The sequence below is a fragment of the Ascidiella aspersa genome, chromosome 8 (genome assembly GCF_963924565.1).
Source record: "Ascidiella aspersa chromosome 8, kaAscAspe10.2, whole genome shotgun sequence".
Lineage (NCBI taxonomy): Eukaryota > Metazoa > Chordata > Ascidiacea > Phlebobranchia > Ascidiidae > Ascidiella > Ascidiella aspersa.
This window is the reverse complement of record NC_139454.1, coordinates 7,809,470-7,829,825: the sequence shown is the minus strand read 5'-3', so window position 1 is coordinate 7,829,825 and position 20,356 is coordinate 7,809,470. Positions and strand designations below refer to the sequence as shown.

The 20,356-nt window shown below is 36.2% G+C and overlaps 1 protein-coding gene across 1 annotated transcript in view; it reads right to left on the bottom strand.

Moving 5' to 3' along the window:
- Positions 1-6,558: 6,558 nt before the first annotated feature.
- LOC146135622 (phospholipase D1-like) overlaps positions 6,559-20,356 on the bottom strand; it is a 50,630-nt gene continuing 36,832 nt past the window's right edge. The window contains exons 20-29 of the mRNA XM_083395901.1: positions 19,724-19,842; positions 18,947-19,066; positions 18,016-18,126; positions 17,077-17,231; positions 15,239-15,339; positions 13,715-13,852; positions 12,031-12,133; positions 10,317-10,530; positions 9,544-9,657; positions 6,559-7,992 (exon numbers count right to left, since the gene is read on the bottom strand). Coding sequence (XP_083252027.1) covers positions 7,885-7,992; positions 9,544-9,657; positions 10,317-10,530; positions 12,031-12,133; positions 13,715-13,852; positions 15,239-15,339; positions 17,077-17,231; positions 18,016-18,126; positions 18,947-19,066; positions 19,724-19,842 — 1,283 coding nt within the window. The 3' untranslated portion in view covers positions 6,559-7,884. The remainder of the gene's footprint in view (positions 7,993-9,543; positions 9,658-10,316; positions 10,531-12,030; positions 12,134-13,714; positions 13,853-15,238; positions 15,340-17,076; positions 17,232-18,015; positions 18,127-18,946; positions 19,067-19,723; positions 19,843-20,356) is intronic.

Here is a 20,356-nt window from a genome sequence, read left to right as displayed (position 1 = left end):
CGTAGCTTCTATTACAGTGTGTTTGTGTTTAATGTTGAAGAAAGGGAGTGGTCCTTACCAGCAACAGCATCTGCACAAAATACATCAAAGATTTTTTAAAGTTGCTTTCTAACTTTTGCCTAAAATATTAAACCCAATAGGCCCAGAGCATAATTCACTATTGTCATTTTCCCTATCGATTTAAACTTGGAACTTTTTATTTAATTTGAAGGCGCACTATATCATTTATCGAAAAAAAAAATAAATGAAACAAACAAATAAATTTGTTGGGTCTAACTAATGATTGCCGAAGTGCCAACAAAAGCATCTATAATAACTTTATGTAGCAGGTAAATTCTCTTTGTTTCTTTAAGCTAATAGCACTGTGATATATTTAATTGACGACGACGTGTCTCTATAGTCTCATTCTACAATGTCTCCCTTAATTCAAGCACAGGTTTGGGTGAGTACTGGGTTAAAAAAATAAATTGTTCCAATGGAAAACTAAAAAACACAATAAAACACCTGCTCCCCCCGCCATGAAACCATTTTCCACACCAGTCCGCAGCAGAATAAAGAAGACAAAGACAAGCGAGACCCACTAAATAAAATTAGAAAGTAAATAAAGTTTTCTTTATATTTGGGGGCCTCGCCTAACTCGGATTTATCTATTTACTACAGTTGATGCACCGAATGTTTAAGACACGCAGGCTAATTAATAGACGCTTCAATTTTTTGACAACAGTGATTCAATGAGTTAACAACTTTAGCTTTACTAAAAAGTAAAAAAAAACTTTTACTGCGAAAAAATTTTCAATAAAATAAAGCTGCTCTGAGAGTTGACATATATAATAATGGTATTGCAAAATAGGCTAACTGCATGCTCAAATAATTTACCTAATTTGTTCTTGGAATCCTTTTAAAACAACTTTTATTATTCAACCAAATATTCTTAGTAATATTACTGGCTGAAATTTACAAACGAAATAATAGAACTAATGGTGACAATGTAGAGTTTACTTACCAGTAAAACCACGATTTTGTTGAGAGAAAGGTAGAACATAAGACAGCGGGCTTGAAATAATCTGAACTTTGAGCTATAGGTTACGATGGTAATTGCAATCACGATTTCTCGTTGAACTGTAGCAGTTGTCTGCACGCTTGAAAATATCATTCAGTCGTTTGTTGCAACAATCAAACATGTTTCCCTGACGATCTTTGGAAACTTTTTTGGCTTGTGTGTTTAACAGCAGGGATGCCAGTGCTACGTTTTTCACCTAGATTTAGTTTTTTTGGAGGTCATCTAGATTTCTAGTTTTTTTTTTCTTTGAAATAAACCAGATGTTTTGCAATAGCTATTTATCTAGAATATTAAACAATAAATACCGCTTTAAAGAACATGAATGACAGCATTTTAAATATCTTTTCAAGTTAAAATTGTATTTCCGGTAGTAAAAAGCTTGTACTAAACCTTATAGCTCTGTATTCGACAGTTAAATTTTTTAAATTAGTTATGTTGTTAATTTGGGAATAAATTCAATTATTTTCTAAAGACATTTATTTCCTTTGGCGACACTTTTTGCCAGCTAGTAGTATATTAGACATGTTTTTCGTCAGTTGTTTAACTATTTTTCCTATGTTTATCTGTCATAGTTTTTAATTAAAGATACTCACTTACTATTTCTTACTAGCCAAAATGAGTTTTGCAAGACAACGGAAAACGTTTAGCGATTTAAAGGTTCTAGGCTAGTGGATGAAAGTTATATTTAAACAATGGGCAAGAATAAGAGGCCCTGTACTTAAAGTAGTTATGTGAGGTTTACGAAGTTAATTAATGTATATATAAAGGAAGTGATGCCAAATAAATGGTGCAAGTACTTCATAGTTTACATTAGGAAGATGAAAAGCGAGAAATAATTTAAAATAAAACAACAAGCATGTATTCTAGGTTTTTTTCTGCAAAGGTCTATGTTTTTTATTTATAGTCTAGTTTTATCATAAACTTTCGCTGGCAACCCTGTTTAAGAGCAAGTAAAGGACTTTTGAACTCATTGCACGGTTAGCTTATTAGTTTATTCCATCACAGAAGGTCGCATACTAAAGGGGAGGCGAGAAGACCAGGCACAAGAAAAAGGCGTACTTAATATAGCCTAATACAACATGAATGTGGTTTTGAAGAGCTACAGGATAACTACAACTTGACTTAAATGCACTTGAGCATCTGTTTTGAGATGACATCGCTTGGCTTTAGACTTTTGTGTAAAATATGATGGCTTGACTTTAACTTAACTTCGACTAATTTTATAGGCAAGATACGAAATTAGGTGATTTACTTTAATATGTTTTGGGATAATATATGGGGTTATTATTCAACTTTTACGCGTAGTAGTTTGGTTGCTATATTTTTTTGTTCGTGTATCACGGGGTTGGCCTGACTTGCTATGGCAAAGAATTGAACTTAGACGTGGACTTAATTTATGTAAGAAAAAACTTAGATTTGTCTTGTTATTCGTTCAAAATGCCAATTAAATTTGGCAAACTCATCCGATTATGAACATCAATTCAATTAAAAACTAACACAAACGCAATATATAGTAATCAAATTATTTAACTTGTGAGGCATGCGTGTTTAATTGCAAGTCTCATTGAACTAATTTGCCTCGGCAATCAACCTCGCTATTGCTTCAATAAGTATTGCTGTTGTCTGATTACAAATCCACAAAGTTTGTGTTGGCTGGTGTTGAGCTGGCCAGCCAGAAGCCGGCAAGCAACACAACCACTCACTGTATTGGCTAGACAAGACTGGATTGGTTCAACAGCAGAACAACTTGTAAATTGATCCTGATTACTGGACATTTTATTTTTGTAAGCAATCCTTTTTATACACAAAACTTAGAAGAGAAATTTTCTGTGCGAGAAAAAGATTATGACGCAGCAATGACACGGCAATTGTTACATTATCTAATAGTAATTTCGTCACACGGGTGTTGGCTTATCGCCTTTCTCTCTCAACTTATCTCCTACAAGGAAGTTAGAATCTGTCCATATTAGTACACGAAAAGCGGCTTCTAACTGTAAACACAATTTCAATCATTGTTTTGAGATGCGGCTAATGTGCCAATTCTCAAAGCGGCGATTTTTAAGGTCACACATTTTAGTACAATATAAGGAAGGATATGCGTCACGATATAACATTTATCATGTGTGAAACAGCCGAATGCTTTGTTCTCAGAATGACAGCGAGGGTTTGGTAAAAGGCGTAAAAAAAAATGACAAATCATAAAATATTTGATAAATATACAACAGGATGTTTTTGGTAAGGATGCGTTATGACAATTTTGATAATTAGACAAGAAATAATAAAGGGGCGCATGTTTTTGTTATTCGTTAATTACTTAAAACGATTAATTAAACATCTAAAAATGGCCACTGCCACCACACTTGCAACATAGAGATAAATTTTAATAAAAAACATTTAATGTAGGCTAATCCCAAAATATTTGACAAAAAAATGTCAATTCATTTGAAAACAATGACTTAAATACACTCAAAACAATGACTTGAGTCATTACAAGTTTGTTGACTGGGGCCACAACGTTTAGGCAGCAACGGAGCATGGCGAGAACAAACTGTGCAATGTGTATTCAAGGATTTGGTGTGCGGATGTCTTAAAGTTGACGGAAAAATAAATGCTAGTCACTTTACAATTACAGGATTTGTGCAAAATTGTATTGTGATACAAGTTAATGTTCCTGAAATGTCGACGACACAATTAAACGAGAATCGCGAAAGCCATGGAGAAGTTATAACAACAGCAACGATAGAAGACGACAGAAAACCTACGAAGATCAAAAAAAGTAAATAAATTCTGTTATTTAAACCTCACCTCAGATGTATGAACATCAACGCTTGATTCGAAAATAAAATCGTGCGGCTAAAGATAATAGCCAGTTTCTTTAAACATTATGAAAAATTATAATTTTCTACTTTTTGCAGGTTCTCCATGGCGCCAAGACGTTATGGCGTGGATGGCTTCGCTTTTTTTCGTGATTTTGCTTCTGATTGGTATTTGGGGCTGGGGTAAGTATAGCCGCTATGTGTGTATGTGTATGATTGTGTGTATGTTGTATTTACAAATAAACTATGGTTGTTTGAACTCCTATAACAAAAAGCCTCATTGTTGAAAAAATAATTTAAAGGTTAAACTGACGCAGCGTTTTCAAAAACCCGACACTTCAATATGCAAGTTTTACCCAAATTTGAAAGTCAAAAGTGTGCAGCTTAGTTTAACCATTGTTTTTTAAAAAATGGCGGAAACTCATAATGTTCAATTTGCCAATGATTTCATCAAACAACTTAATTCGAAGGGGTGTCTTCGGACTGGTACGCCCCCTCGGGCTACTATCATGATGACGTCAATAGCAGCAAATCACGATTTCTTCCCGAGCCGAAATTCTGCAACGAGACTTCAGAACCAGGTAACTGTTTATTTCGCTAGCTTCGTGAACAATTTTTCTATTCTAGTCTTTCACCCACCCTTTTCAAATGAACTTGTGCGTTTGTTGTAAATATGATAACCCTTTATTCGTGTTTATAAACAGGATATATCTCCTCGCCCTTACGTGGCATTCCTGCATTTGTTCATTGCACCATGCGGCCGTATGGCTCGAATAACTGAGAGAAACAAACGTGTTTTAATTTGAAGGTTTCAACGTAATCGAAATACAGTAAACGACATACCGTACTGGTGCGGGGTAAATGGTAGGCTATTTCCTTTAAATTCAAGTAAGTGTATTTGATGTTGTTGTTGTTTATGTATATGAATAAACACATGCCACATGTACTAAAACGCACTCTTTGTTGGTTATAAATACCAAGCATAGTTTTTCAACTGTAAGTCGACAAAAGCTGTTGCTTTACTTGAATGTGATAATGCGACAAGTGTTGTAAACAAGTCACATTGAAGTCCAAGACAAGTCATGTCAAAAATAACTCCAGTCCAAGTAAAGTCTTTTCCTACAAATAACAAGTCAAATCCCAGTCAAGTCATTACGAGATCAAGTCAATTTGACAAAAAAACATTAAAGCGTTTTAAAAAATAAAATTTGTAACTCGTTAAAAATTTTGCCTGGCAGACCCTTGGCAATTATTTTAATATTTTGCGGCCCTATAAAAATTCAAGGGTCAGTTTACCCATGATTCTTTTAGTACACTTTCTAACGTAACAACTTTCTAATGAATGCGAACGATTCGCTAATAGCAGGTGGTAGTACAGCATAAGCCATAATAGATGCTTTATGATGCCACAAGAGACATCAACAAACACGCTATATTATCGAATAATAAAGCATAAATAAAGACTAAAAATGAAGCCAGATAAAGTTTCCCTAAAGCTCAAAGTTAAAAACTTACGGACCCCAGTTGGTCCGCGAACCCCAGTTTGGGGACCGCTGGTCTATACTTACAAATATGTCCGACCCTCGTTTTTTTGAATGACTTATATAAGTGTTTTATTGCGCGGGACAGTACATAGAATTGGAAAATTATTCTTGAAAGGAAAACACATTTTGGCAAGCCAAATTACGCGCGCATACCTCAACACAATTACGTTCGAAACGAGTCTATGCATAGAGCGCGCGAGATCGGGCATAGTTTATACACACAAAAAATACAAGGAAGAGTTTATCACTTCGAAAAAATACAGGATGGCATTCAAAAGTTAAAAAACGATCGTTAAAAATACATTGGTGAATCGAAATCGCCTCCTCGCGCGCGTTGGTTTCTAATACGGGAAGTAGAACAGTCCTTCGGATTATAATCGAATACGAAAAAGCTGGTAAAAAGAAGTCACTTGGAATTACACAATACAGATTACGCACACATCGTTTACTTCAATACATGAACAAGGAAAACACGATTTCTAGCACGAACCATTTGATTTTCTAGCACGAACGATTAGATGACGCGTTTGCACTTCATAGTTTACAAAACTTTGAACAGCACTGAAAAAGCAAACGGCTCAGCGCGAATATCGACCAAGTTCAAACGGAAACTTCGACATACTTTAGGCTTTACGAAGATTAGCACCGAAATGAAATCTAGTTCGTGGTCATTTACTCAGCAGTGCTTTGCGCAAAAATACGCGACAGATATGGCCGATAAACAAATTAGACATCACAGGAATAGGAAGTACATGACACTAGCCGAAACGAACATTTGGGTTTTTTCAGTCGCTAGGTACATCAAAGGATATGGCTTTTTCGTTATGTTAGATAATGAAAGTTAAATTCAGAAAAAAATAGTTGTCAAAATTGGGTTAGGTTAATTTGAAACAACAGACAGGAATCGGCTAATTACGAAATAATTTATTTTTTATTTCCACTAAGAATCATTTCAAACAGATGTAAAGTTAGGCGAAGTATTCGGTTTGTTCTAACGAATAAAAGTGATTCAGTTTGGCTAGCGATTAAGCCCAACAACGAAATTTTCCTATTTGCGATCTGTAGGTTAACTTCCGCAAAACTCCAAAACAATAGACGAGCAGAAAATGCGAGACATAAAACTTTCTTTAGTAACAGGGTCCCCGGTTATCTGTATTGCCGAGTGCAATTTAATAAATAGCAAGAGCCGAACATATATGGTGTTTGGGTTGGTTTTAGAGACTGCTTTGCGAAAATACAACACTCATACATGTTTTATTTGTGCCTAATCATTTGTCGGCAAGCAATTTAGGGCCTAAAAACACAATTGGAGACAGCCTTATTGTCAAAAAAGCAACAAATTGTTCTTTTATCTTAAGTTTGGTCGAAAAAGTAATCTTAAGTCGAGAAATAGTATTAAAATGAAATAACCAGTTCGGCATAAAACGTGAGAAATAATACTTGAACATGGTATCGGGTATCAACCATGATTCGATATTAACATACATTCCAAATACACGCGTAGTTTGCAAAAACAATGCCGTGGAACAGCGTTACATAAAATCTGGATTGCTGGCTAAAGTGCATTTTTTTAGACAAAATAAAACGTGAATCGTTTGGTCGACAGCGTGTGAAATGAAAGTATGACCAAGTGCATTCTGTTGCAGCCAAGTAGGCTGCAAAGACTATGACGTAGTAAAAAGGCGTGACGCAGTGTATGACGTAAGTGCGCCAAAAGGGATGAATGAGATTTGAAGTAAGGACAAAAACGTTGGAAGTAGTGTTTAAACTGAAAGTCAGGCAATTGTCCAAAAATGTGAAAAATAATTCCACTTAGAGCACTTAAAATATTGAGAATCTGCAGTTTTTAAAAAAGCATGAAAAGTATTAAAACTAAACCTAAATAACTTAAAAACATTTCTCAAATTGCAAACCAAGCCTTTAAAATTAATTCCTTAAAGGGGGCGTTTTATTGGCAGTTTGACTGCTTTGACTTTTTGAAAAAATAAAAAAGGAAAAGTGCTGAAAACAATGGCGCTTATGTCATACTTCAAAATTGAAGTGCACTATTAAGATACAAAACAACGCATTTGGATGCGCAGTACGCGTGACATTTTTATTTGGGAGTATGCCATTTACATTTTAGGACTAATTTTGTTTTGTCTAAACGTAAAAGTGTTTAATAAAATACAAATATCCCATGAATTCGGCGGAATTCGACGGCTGATGTAAATAAATGCACCAGTGAATCAAAAACGAGAAACTTCTAAAACGGAGGCGACTTTCATCAAAGCCATTCCATTGTTTTGTTAAAAAAAAAATAAATCGCTGTTGAACTCAAAAAGGCTGAAATGCAACTTTCACAGCTATACAGCCGAAGCCGTTTCGGCCGAAACCCGCAATCTCTCGTTTACCCATACAGAAAAGCAGGGAAAACCGGGCCGCATTTGGTCGCTAACAGCACCAAGGGACTGCAGCGTGGTCGTCAGGTCCAGAGATCGGTTGGCGCCATCGCTTCCTTGGTCAGGGTTTCCGGAGTCAGGTTCTCATCGATTAGGAAAAGCAAAGGAAGGAGCACCAGGAACCCGCGGACCTGGTTCGGGGATACAAAAAAACTTTTTTTTATTTTCTGTCCATCCATGCTTTTCATCGTCAAATATTTTGCCGCCTTATTTCAAAAAACCAAAATAATTTTCCAACATTATACAAAGTTCATTTTTTTTTGGAATGAAATGTGATCCTGCTTTTAAAGACCATAAACAACCACTACACATAATCATGTTTAAACTTTTCAATGCTGAAATAAATTTGGTTTAACTTATAACAGATTACGGGAAAGAGCTTTTCCTAAGCCACCCGGAGTATTAAAATAAGTATGCCGCAGTCGTTGGCCAGTACTACTTCGCCAGGACTAATTTTGTCACTGGGTACGGCCTAACTGGCCAAGTTAGTTTATTGTTGATATTTTTAGTCCAATGATTAAGGCTTTAAACAACTCATTGACTGATTATTATAGTCTGCAAAAGTAACAAAAAATGTAATCTAAAAAATGGCGTGTCCCAAAAGAAGAGAAAGTCCCAGAAAAATTATTTTAATTTTAGATTTACATATTTTATTGAGAATGGTCTTTAAGTTCCTCAGTGTGTCTCGTGCGTGGAAACATTTTTAAACAGTACCATGAAACCGGCTCCTTTAAAATGGCACCTAGCAAATTCTCATCCAATTATGATGAGCAAAAACTGGCGTTTTTTAGTCAAAACTGTCCAGTCTGAAATGAAAAAAAATAGACCAAACTGGAATGTTTTGACAACAACCCGTCGCATTAATAATACCTGATGTAATTTGTTAATTTCCTTTTTCTAATAGATGAGAACTATTTTATATAATGGGGGGTAAATCTGACATTTATCGTTGTTAAAGGGGTAAAACATACAAAAAAGGTTAAGAACCCCTGATATAGACGGAAAAGGCGGAAGTGTGAGGGGTTTGCAAACGTTTGTTTTTACTTTTGACGCAACAGAAAACGACTGTGTATCATGTTTTGTGATTAAATAGCTCAACCAGTTTTTTATCGGGTTTGTTTTGCTCATTCGGCTGGGAGTAAGGATGTCCGATGATATCGAAGTGGTAGTATCGGCACATGTCCGATACTAGGGTAATATCGGTGCCGATTTCATACTATGGGTTTCGGGCATGATTTGCGATCCAACACAGGAATTTCTATCCCAAAAAAATAAATTTATTAAAAAAACTTTTTAAATAACAACGAGAGGCAACTTAAACCTCTTAACGTTGAGGCAAATGTTGCCCTAAAATCCTGGAAATCCCCCCCCCCCTACCCATTTGCTATCGGTCGGATGTCGATACTTTTCGTCCAAAATATCGGGTATCGAAACCAAATGTTCAATATCGGACATCGCTTGTTAGTAGTATGTGTACGAGGACTTCAGTTCAAACCTTACCATAGAATTTTTTGGCTACACTATGCACGGATCTGTAATGTAGCCTGATAATAAATTGCAAAGCCGAAAGGTCGAGTAGATCGACAGCATCTTGGTAAAGACGTTTAGATACGTAATTAAGGTGATGTCGATCTATACTCAACCTATTTGGCTTTGCAGTTCATTCTATAGGCCACTATTACCTTGGTGAGTTCTTTTCGCGCCGATTCGACGTTCGTGTCGCAAAGTGGGTTTTTGTGGAAAGTTGCCGAGTCGGAAAGTTTGCGGACAAAGTCCGATGGAAGACAGCGAAAGACCTGGAAGCATAAAATAGCATATTTTTCTTCTTTTTTTCGTACTCAAATAACGGTTTGCAACAACACAGCAATGTCGTGTACAAACCTACTTTGCAAACAAAGTTTAGTTTCGAAAAAATCGCATTTGCAAAAATCGATAAAACAATACAAAAAAAAAACAGGACAAACAACACAAACCCAAATTATACGAAACGACTATTGCCGCCTTTTCAATACTTGGCCAAGTGGAAAAACAATAATAACACTGGTCAACACAATTTTACTTGCACAGGGTTTCCAACTGATTCTAGTGTACTTTTCGCCAATGATTTCAATTCTGTCATTAGTGTTTTTCTATCACATCAAGTTTTAAAGTTATGTGATTTAAACTATTTTTGCGACTTAATGTGATAGAGATAATCTGACAACAGAATTAGAATCAGCTCGCCAAACTTAACTAAAAACACTTCTCAAATTTTATGCAATAAAGAAAAAATATTTTGTTGTTGACCAGTGTATTAACGCACAGAGTAGGCATTTCCGAAAAAGTCGCCCACCCTTTCGTAGACAAACTTATTTAAAAACACTTAAAAAAGTTTACACAATAAGGAAAAAAATATTTTTTGTTGACCAGTGTATTAAAATGCACAAAATAGGCATCTCCGAAAAAAGTCGCGCACCTTTTCGTAGACGGTCGTATTAACCGCGGCCGTTTTCGTCCAAATGTCCTTGAAGAACTGGTCGGACACAACGTCAGCCACCGAGAGGGCAGCGGGGTCAAGAAGCGGGTCAAAGGTCGCGCTTGTTCCGTCATAATCGTCGGGCAGAAGACCGAGGTGCTCGCAGAAGACTCGGCGGCGGAGGGAAGCTGCGTAAAGTCCCGCCTCAAAAGGCCTGGATGAAGAAAAAGGCATTAGTTTTAAAAAGGCAGTTTATGGACACAGTGAGTTAGGTTAAAGCCGAGTCTTCAGCAAAATATAGGTTAAGTTATTACTAGAGCAAGTCCATTCCAAGTTCTCAGGTCAATGACCTGACTTGAGTCATTACAACACTATGAAACGTAAATAAAGCAAAATAATAAAAAAGTCAATTCCAAGTTCAACTTCAAGTCATTGATATGGCAATACAACGTTAAACTTTGAAAATTAAACTCGTTCGTGTATGAGCAATATCTGAACAAAAAAATATAAATAATAACGCAAATGCAACATATATAGCAGGCAAATCGTTTACATTGAGATAGATAACCATTTTTATCTTGAGATAAAAAAAAATGAGATAAATAACCCAATTTTATTAATAAAATGTCATGAAAACTAAAGTTCAAGCCAAGTTATTTATCCTAAAGACTCGATTTAGCCAAAAGACTTAAACCAGGGGTGGGCAACGTTCGGCCCTTTTCCTTTTTTTGTGCGGCCCTTTACCTTCTTCCAGCTATTTTTCCCTAAAAAAGGCTGTGAGTGTACACTATGTTGGGACTTTTGGTCTTTCAGGTTCTGTTTGAAGTGCGATGTAACCCATAGGCTACACCGCTACACTAAAGCAGTTGAACTCGAATGGGAAGCACTATTACAAAACAATCTTGATTCATAAAGTTTTACTTTGTTTTTTTTTGTCAATGTGTATCAGACTTTTGCCACGCATATTGACTGAGATATTATGTTTAACAGGTGGTTTTGAATTCAGGCTGTTAATTAAATTGTACTGAGCCGATCCGCACGAGAAAGGCGTCATGGAATTGTAGAAAAAGTTATTTCCGAATCCAAAAGTAGACACCGAAAAAACTGCCGTAGTTGCAGCCTAGTTGCTCATTAGTTTTTCTTAGTTGTGTTAAAAAGGATGCCCACCCCTGACTTAAATCAAGTCCAGTCGTTTGAAAACGTTGCCTTAAGGGCACTTACGTGAAGTCATTAGGTTAAGTCATTACAAGGCGGTCGAAATATAAACAAAGCGAAATAAACAAACATCTGTCAAGTCATAAAATAATGTAAAAAAAACCTTTAAAAGGTTTTGGATGATTTCTATCAATTATGCTCCAAAAATGCATTCAAAAGAGTCTATAGTTGAAAAAAGTTGCCTATAAATTTCGAAGTTCGATAACAGGAAGCTTTTCGAAAGGGAGATAGGAAATAACTGATTTTGAGTAACCGAGTAAATTGTAAATACTAATCTGTAATTGGAAATACTAACATGAGTAAAAATGGAAGAACTCTATGGACCGCTTTCAAGTAAAAAAGTACATTTTTTCAATCCATTTTACGCGTTGTTTACAAATGCAAATCACTTAGAAAGACAAAACAAAAAATAGCAAAATCACGCAAACAAACGCAAAACCAACAAAAATAATTGCGCACAAAAAATAATATAACATGGGTAACTGAACGAGAAACTTACTGTCCATCCATGACCGTGTCGACGAACTGGGTGTCTTCGACCAACAGCGCCACCTCGCTGTCTCGTGTCCCTGACATGCTGCGGTCGTTTACGTTCGCCGAACCTGAGGGATATTAACGACAACTAAGGGTAAATCGAATGGAATAGGCCGGGCAAAAACGCGAAAAATATCGCCTTTCAAATAATAGGTCCAATGTCAAGTCCCACTGCCAGCAATTGCAATTTAGAACTTTATGTTTAAATGGGTAAACTCGCTTGCAAGCGAAACTGTCAAAAGTACAAAAATGAAATAAATTGAGGCAATTGTCCATATAACTTGAAAATTTAATTTGGGAACAACAATTGAGGGTAAATCGAACGAGAACGTCTTGAAACGGACCCCGTGCGTAAAATAACGTGTTATGTATTTTGAAAAATGACTTTGAAGCCAAAGAAGTCGTTGTTAAAAAAATTCCAAGTTATGGGCAGCTCAACTTGATGACCGTAAATGTCCTTTCGCCGTCCTTGCGTTATTCTTTGTGCTGTTTTTTTCAATGTTTGCAAAGAAGCACAAAATAAATTGAATCTTGGATCTTAAAGTACAAAGTCGCCCAGTGCCAGTAATGGCCAATTAAAAAGTTGAGCGTTTAAATTGGTTTAACGCGCCTGATGGCAAACAGTACTTTGAACAGCATATAAAACAAACACACAAAACACCGAAAAAATGATTTCAATTAAAAAAGTATTGCAAATAACGCGATTAAGGGTAAATAGAAGAAGAAAAACCGGGCATAAACGCGAAAAAAGTATTGCCTTTAAAATAAATACAGTAGGTCCAAAGTCAAGTCCCAAACAACTTGAATTAAATTATGTTAAGTTATCAAAAGAAATGATTAAATCAATTCAAAAAACACAAATAGAATTTTTTCGAAAATTTAAACAAAATTTAGATAAAACTTAAAAAACTACAAGATAATGATTTCACTTGACCGAAATCCATTTTATCCCAAATAACAAAAGATATTATTACTGTAGTTCGTAGTTCAAGCTGGTTTCAAATCTACTGAACAATCCTTTATATCTTAATTCGTCAGAATTAGTCCTAATTTATGCCAATTTCACCCGAATGCATAATTTATTGCTTTATGCATAATTTACCGCGAGTCGGCGGGATTTGACTTCAGAAAAACAACACACGAATCGCGAGTTAAAAACCGAATGGGGAAAACACAAGGGCTGAAATTTCGAAAACAAAGTTTATTAGAGATAGACCGACAACACTTTTTTGTTTTTGATTTTTTATAAACCTGACATATGGTAATAATTTAAATTTAACGGAAAAGTATACTGCAAAAAAACATTCAGTTATCTCTTATTTTTTATTTCTTATTGAATCATACAACCCTTATTTTGAATATTAAATTTGCATTACGCTAAACACCGTTAACCAAACTCGCTGTTGTATTGACAAGCACTGAAAATGAAAGCAAAGGATACATTTGCAAGTTTAAAAAGTAGGAAACTTGTTTGTTTTTATTGAAAACTATATGATATTTTCACTGTAATATATCGGCAAAAATATTGGTCTAAACTTACTAAAACCGATATATCGGTAGGAGCGGCACATCGGCCGATATTATCGGTCTATTCTAGTTTAATGCTTAACAAACAAAAATTTCAATAAAAAAGAAAGGAAAAAACCAACCGATAATGACAAGGCGGTCGTCGACAATGAGCATCTTGCTGTGCACGTAAATCATCTCAGTGATAGGCTTCTTGTTGAGCTCTGAGTGGGTGCGAAGTCCGCAGAAAGACACGTACCTCCAAGCGTTACCGGGACCGACTGCAATAAAGCGTAAAGCAGGGTTATTTATTTATATATATATATATAGCTTAATAATAAATTTCAAAGCCAAAAAGGTCGAGTAGATCGACAGCATCTTGATTAAGACGTTTCGATACGAACTTGTATCATCTTCAGTTAGTGACTGAAAAGCAAATCAAAGCTTCACTTATAAAAGGCAGGACGCAATTGTTACATTAACTGAAGATGATACAAGTTCGTATCAAAACGTCTTAATCAAGATGCTGTCAATCTACTCGACCTTTTGGCTTTGAAATTTATTATCCAGCTACATTACAGATCCGTGCATAGTGTACCAAGTATACATATATATAAAACCTTACAAAGAGTTTTAAAGATTTAAAATTTTCAAAGAAAGTCCTTTTCAAAGAATTAGTAGGTTTTTAACGACCCAAAACTTAAATCGATATTACTCGAATATAATTCGTAAACAAAACAGTATACACGCCACGATGACCACAATTAAAAAATTTAACGAATCTTTCAAAAACACATAACTTAGGTTGGGACATAAAGTAAATTTGAAAGCTATTCGAAATTTTTTTTTTGAAAAACGAGAAAGTCTAAAATACAGGTTTAAATATTTCCTACTATGCGTGATGTTTTTTCAGCTTCGACGGTATTGGTATTGCTTAACCGTTAATGATAATTTAGTTCCTGAATTAGCGGCGAACCATATGCGGGCAATACCTGATGACCGTACATTGCAGGCGTACATGAATAAAACATTTAAAAAATTTAGACGACATTGTGCAAACTGCGCTAAATAGATTCTATGAAAAAAATCAACAGTTTATTTCACGGGCGGCCGAACCGCGGCCCTTGCATAATTTAAACGTCTCATCTTCACATAAACTTGTTGTTTTGATAAGCCGTGAACCGTGGCAAGTTTGAAAAAATATTTCCTCATCTGTGAAATGTATGGCTGTTAATAATTTAGGAGCAAGAAATGTGGATTTTGGTCTCCACCAGGTCGGCCTAACCTATACTTTATACTTTCATACAGGAGTTAAAAATTAGGTTATAAATGCTGTTCGCTAATGCAAGGCAGTCGGCTCCTGTCTTAATCATTTCACGTTATCCAATCTACGAATCATCGCTGGTAGATAAACGGTCCACATATTGTCAAAGTCATCATTTGGTGTCCTAACGCAGGTTTATGTTTGTTAACCTTGATACCGAGCATTTAGATTTAGAGCCTGTAGTTCAGAGCCTTCTTAGGCATATACTTTAGTAGGTCTTCTCTGAGGCATCCGGTATAAGGCGATAGAAAATAAAACCCACGCGCTTTGATTTTTATAAAACTGTATAAATTTAGAGCATATTGCAACAACAAAGATATTTGTACCACCACAATGTACTTACTTTCTTGATTAAGGTCCTCCATAAGACTTCCCTTTCCCCTGTTAATGCTCTTGTACTGCCAGTGTAGCACGGTGCGGATGGCCTGACTTTTCCCACTCACGCTGTACAGAGAAACCAAATAAATATAAATCAGGTGTAAAAAATAAAGGTCTTCCTTCGATTAACTTTACTAATACCGAGTCCGTGAAGATGTTTCATGGGGTCCGCACAACATATTGTTTAACATAAATTGTTATTTAAAAAATGATTTTAGCCGGAAGTTCGTTGAGTTTTAATTATGACGAATCTTGTTATGCAGAAAAATGTGCAGAAAATAGGCCGAATGAAAACCGCTGGAGCAACTATTGAACCGTGTTGGAGTAACTATTGAACCGTGAATTATATTTATTTCAAATCAATAAGGTCCTTCTATATTTTAAAGATGTTAGACAGAATACCTTAATTTGAAAATTGATGAAGAACCGAATTTAAGGAACCAAAAGGGGTCCGCCAGGAAAAAAGTTTCAAACCAATGTTTGGTTTAGTTTTTTTCAAACAAACCGACAAAAAACCGACATTTTTTTGAGCTTTAGCAAACACAATACATAAGCAAAACTTGGGCTTTAATTTTTTATGTAAACGTCCTTTGGAAATTTCGACGCTAAGCATTTGAGCTTTTTATTACTCTTTCAAAAAGTACTAGTTGTTTCTACAAATTCATCGTTCGGAAGAAAGGGCGAATCTTTGTGACATCTACGAAATATCAGTGATGTGCATTTTGAGTGAAATTAAACTCTTACAAGCAATCTTAAGTCCGCAAAGTTTAGTGCGAAAGGCGCCATATTGTATTTTACCTAAAATGGATTCACTTTTCATTGGAATTAAGGAACCGAAAACGCCAGTATGGGCGAAATATATATTCAAAATGTCTGATCTTGGTTTAACTAGGGTTTTTTAAACTTTGAGTCTTATTGTTTAGCTAAAAGGGGTTTTATTGTTTAGCTAAAAGGGGTTTTATTGTTTAGCTAAAAGTGGTCTTATTCTTTAGCTAAAAGGGGTTTTATTGTTTAGCTAAAAGGGGTTTTATTGTCTAGCTAAAAGGAGATATGCCCCAATTTTTGTTGTTAGTTGGATGTCCGCCATCGGTAAATTCGGACCTGTCTGGGTGAGTTGATAACTACTGGTAAAATCGAACGATCATCGATTTCTTTAATAAATGCTGTCACATAAGGACGAGAAAATGTCGCTGGCCATATGGTTCCACTGTGAATACCGTTGGTCGCCAGATGTTACATTACGAACAGGCCGCCAACTTTTATATTCGCAGTTTGCACGCATTTTACCTGACAGTCCCTGTTGCTTGTATCAAAAACGGCGGAACCCATCCATTTTTAAAACAGGGAATTTTGATTTAAAGCTAGAAATAATTACTCCTAACATTAAACCAGTACTCGTTCAAAGCACTTGACTGCAAGTGTGCGTATATGAGCTTCGAAGCATAATGGTTGTCGGTTGTAGTTAGACGAAATGGAAAAATCAAAGCTCCAAACAGAACTAGGTAGCATTTTTGAAGTTTCTAATATATTTTTATTCACTTTCAAGATTTTCTTAAAGATCAGCATGTTAAAAATAAACAAAAAAATATTTTAAACTTTTAAGTTTTGTATTCTTATTACGTCATTCGTCATATATCTTTAAATTTTCATTAAAAAACTAAAACGCAACGAAAAGAATGTGTTTAGATAGGACCCTCTGCAACAATCTCACGGACCCAAGTAACAGAACCACTGCTCTATACATCTTGGATCGTCTCAAATAATATGGGAAAACTAAAAATATGGGAAACCCCCCTGACCCACCTGATGTCCCCCTCGAAACCGGGAACTAGGGGCATGACGACGTACACCCGGAAGCGTTTTTTGTTTCGGTGTGCTCGCACAATGCGTTGGAAGAGCGCCTCGCAGATGGAGTTTCGCACCTGGCTGTTGCTCCGGCACGTGATGAAGAACTGGTTCTATGACGTAACAGACGCCGGTTGTTTCGCGTCACAAACGAATGAAGTTTGAATGTCAACAGCATTCGGCTAAATGCTGGACGGTAGCTCCGGATGCATTTTGAGTATAGCCACTTTGCTAGGCTTAACAGCTAACAGCTTTTTAAGGTCACTATTTCGTTTTTAACTCTACTTAAAATCTGGGTAAAAAATTGAAAAAAACGACACACTATCATTATTTAAATTAAAACAAAACTAAACAGGTCAAGCACAAAAAATATCTCGCTCAACTCAAGTGACAGATATATTAACATCAATGCTAGGCAGTTGGGTATGTTTTAAAAAGCCTATAACAATAAAGTAGCCTAATCTACTATTTTCTATGAATTTCGATTTCAAGGTAGAAACGTAGCCTTGGATGGCGAACGTTGTCTTAAAAGAGAAAATAATTTAGTGTCGATGAAATACAACCCTATAGAGTCGGACGAGTACCAATGTTATCCTTACAAATCGTGTATCGGCTCCGATCCGATTATCAGACATCCGAACAAAAGATGTATTTCTTTGACATAAGACAAACACAATGCTACCAACTTTTTTTATATTCTCTAAAAAAGAAACTACTATAATACCTTCGCGTTAAACAACCTAATGTAGCGTAAGTTCTTACAGTACCTCTGTATTAGATCGGCACCAATACCAACGTATCGGCCATGACTTTGTAAAACATTCCTAAATGGGTTTAACAATAGCCTAATTATGTGTACTTTAAAACTCGTCATACATTTAAAATAATGCGTCGTACCTCGATGTAGATAAAGTGCTCAGCCTTCTCTATGGCGTACAGGTAGGCGTTCTGAATGGAGCGATCTGGCTCGCTCAGTCCAGCAGACCAGCTGCAGGAGGAACGGAGGACCTACGGACACAGCAAAATGAACAGATTAGAAATCACCAAGGACTAAAAGCCAGCGTAATGTGGACTTTAAGTAATGCCGGTTATGTCAAATTTCAATTTATATGCCGAAAAAAATTTTTTCTCATGTTTGGGGTCTTTGTGGTTTGGCCAGTTTACTATGAGATATTTGGGTATGTCTGGTCGTTGGCGCTTTTTGCAGATATATGTCTGTTTTACTGACTTTTAAACAGATGAGAAGACCCCGGGTTAAACGTCAACGTATTACTAACTTAGACTAGTTCAATTTCAAGCGTTTTCGTTATGTTTTAGGTTTTTTGTGTTTTTTTATCGGTTTACCAGGATACATTCGGGTATGTCCGGTCGATGGTACTTTTCTCAGATGTATACCATTTTTATGGATAAAATGTGTTTAATTTTGATATTAGTGGCAAGTTCAGGTATATTATTTAACGCAAGATGATTTTCGGCTTAACATAAATATGGGCGAGTTATTTTTTTTAATTTATGTTTAGAATCTTGTAGTGTTTTGCTAATGTTTTGCGGTGTTTTCTTAATTTTCGCCCAGTTTTTCAAGTTATGTTTCAAAACGTGGATTTTGACCATATATTTTTTCGGAAACAGGCTAATAATTTTTTTTCAGGCAATAATGTTGAGAGAGCGCTGTTTTTTCGACTGGCCCCTCTGATCCTATAAGATGGATTTTCCCGCTCTGGCTTTGCTTAAGAAAAAACCCGTAATTGCTCGCCTGATTTCGGTTAAGTCACTAAAGTACATGTTATATGGTTATAATTCTCACTTATTCATAGGGTATAAAGCATACCTGTACGTCGGCCTTGACGGCCCCAGGCGTGATGTGCCCGGGAGGAATTTCGAACGAGTCCTCGCTGTAGGTCTTTGGAAGTAGGAAGGGAACGTTTTCGCCCTTTTTCTTCTTTTGAATCTGAGGCAAGGATCGTTTATATTACTCTACTTGCTAAGGGTAATTAGGGCTTTATCGAAAATGCGACACAACCCTTCTTTGGAATTGTTTACAACGATAGTTTGTTTTTATTGAGGGACACTTAAATATTAAAATTATTTCGTTCGACAACACAGCAACCAGTAATGAAAACCGCTTTTTCCCAGCTAGAGCAGTGCTTTTTAACTGGATGTATTGTACACCCCAGGGTGTATCAAAATGCTTAAAGGATATACCACATAGGTGGGGCGTACAAGATACCGCATTATAATAAGTCTATGATCAGGTATCATAATAAATAAACAGGTTTATTACCAGACTAACTGGACTGTATAACATATGGTACATTAATTTAAGCGTGTGTAGCTTGTAAGATACTATATTCTATTTATGACAATATAACCAAATATTTCTCTTGCATTGCGTGGACTGGAGTGTACGAGTTCTTCTGTAAACGTAAAAGTGTGTCCTGTTCCATAAAAGGTTGACAAGCACTGTGCTAGATCATGTTGTTGATAACTTTTCTGTTAAAACGGGGAAAAACCAAAATACGATCGGTATCACCCAGCATTTTGTTCGACACGCAATATGCAGCCGGACAAACGACGCCAATAAGTTCTATTTTCCTGGGGATATCACCTTGGTGAAGTTCCATCGCTGGATGAAGTGCCTCGCTGCGTCACGGGCCGACTTGCCGTAAGTGACGCAAGCGATGTCGTGCCAGGGCATCCGGGGCGTCGTGCGTCGGTCAAGGACGTCTGAAGGTCAAACAACGTGTCGAGGGTTAAATTTTACGTTAAAAAAGTTTGAAGTATGAAAAGAAAAGCGAACTTGGAGTGGCCGTAATCTCTCATCGCTTTTTAGTGAGGTATTAAAAAACAAGTATTATAAACATCTGATCTAAAGGCAATACACTTGGGTCAATGTGTTCAACAATTTGTCTTGTTTGTTGGGGGCAAAACGCATTGGCCAGGACCTGCTTTATTCAGGCAAATGATTTGTCAAGATTTTTGGTTAATTTTTTTCACCAGGTGTACCACTTAGTGTGGATGGAAACAGAAAGAATGTACTAATTTTGAGTGAGCTATATGAGTGTAGTAATTTTGAGTATACGATTGTATTAATTTTGAATACACAGAACGGTTGCTCTGCTCGAGGTACAGTTTGAGAACCAATATACACAGCACAGTTAATAGAACTAACTGTTTTTGCAACAGGCAATCATAGGTTGAACGTCCGATGTTGAGATTGTATCGCCACAACTCAATCGCT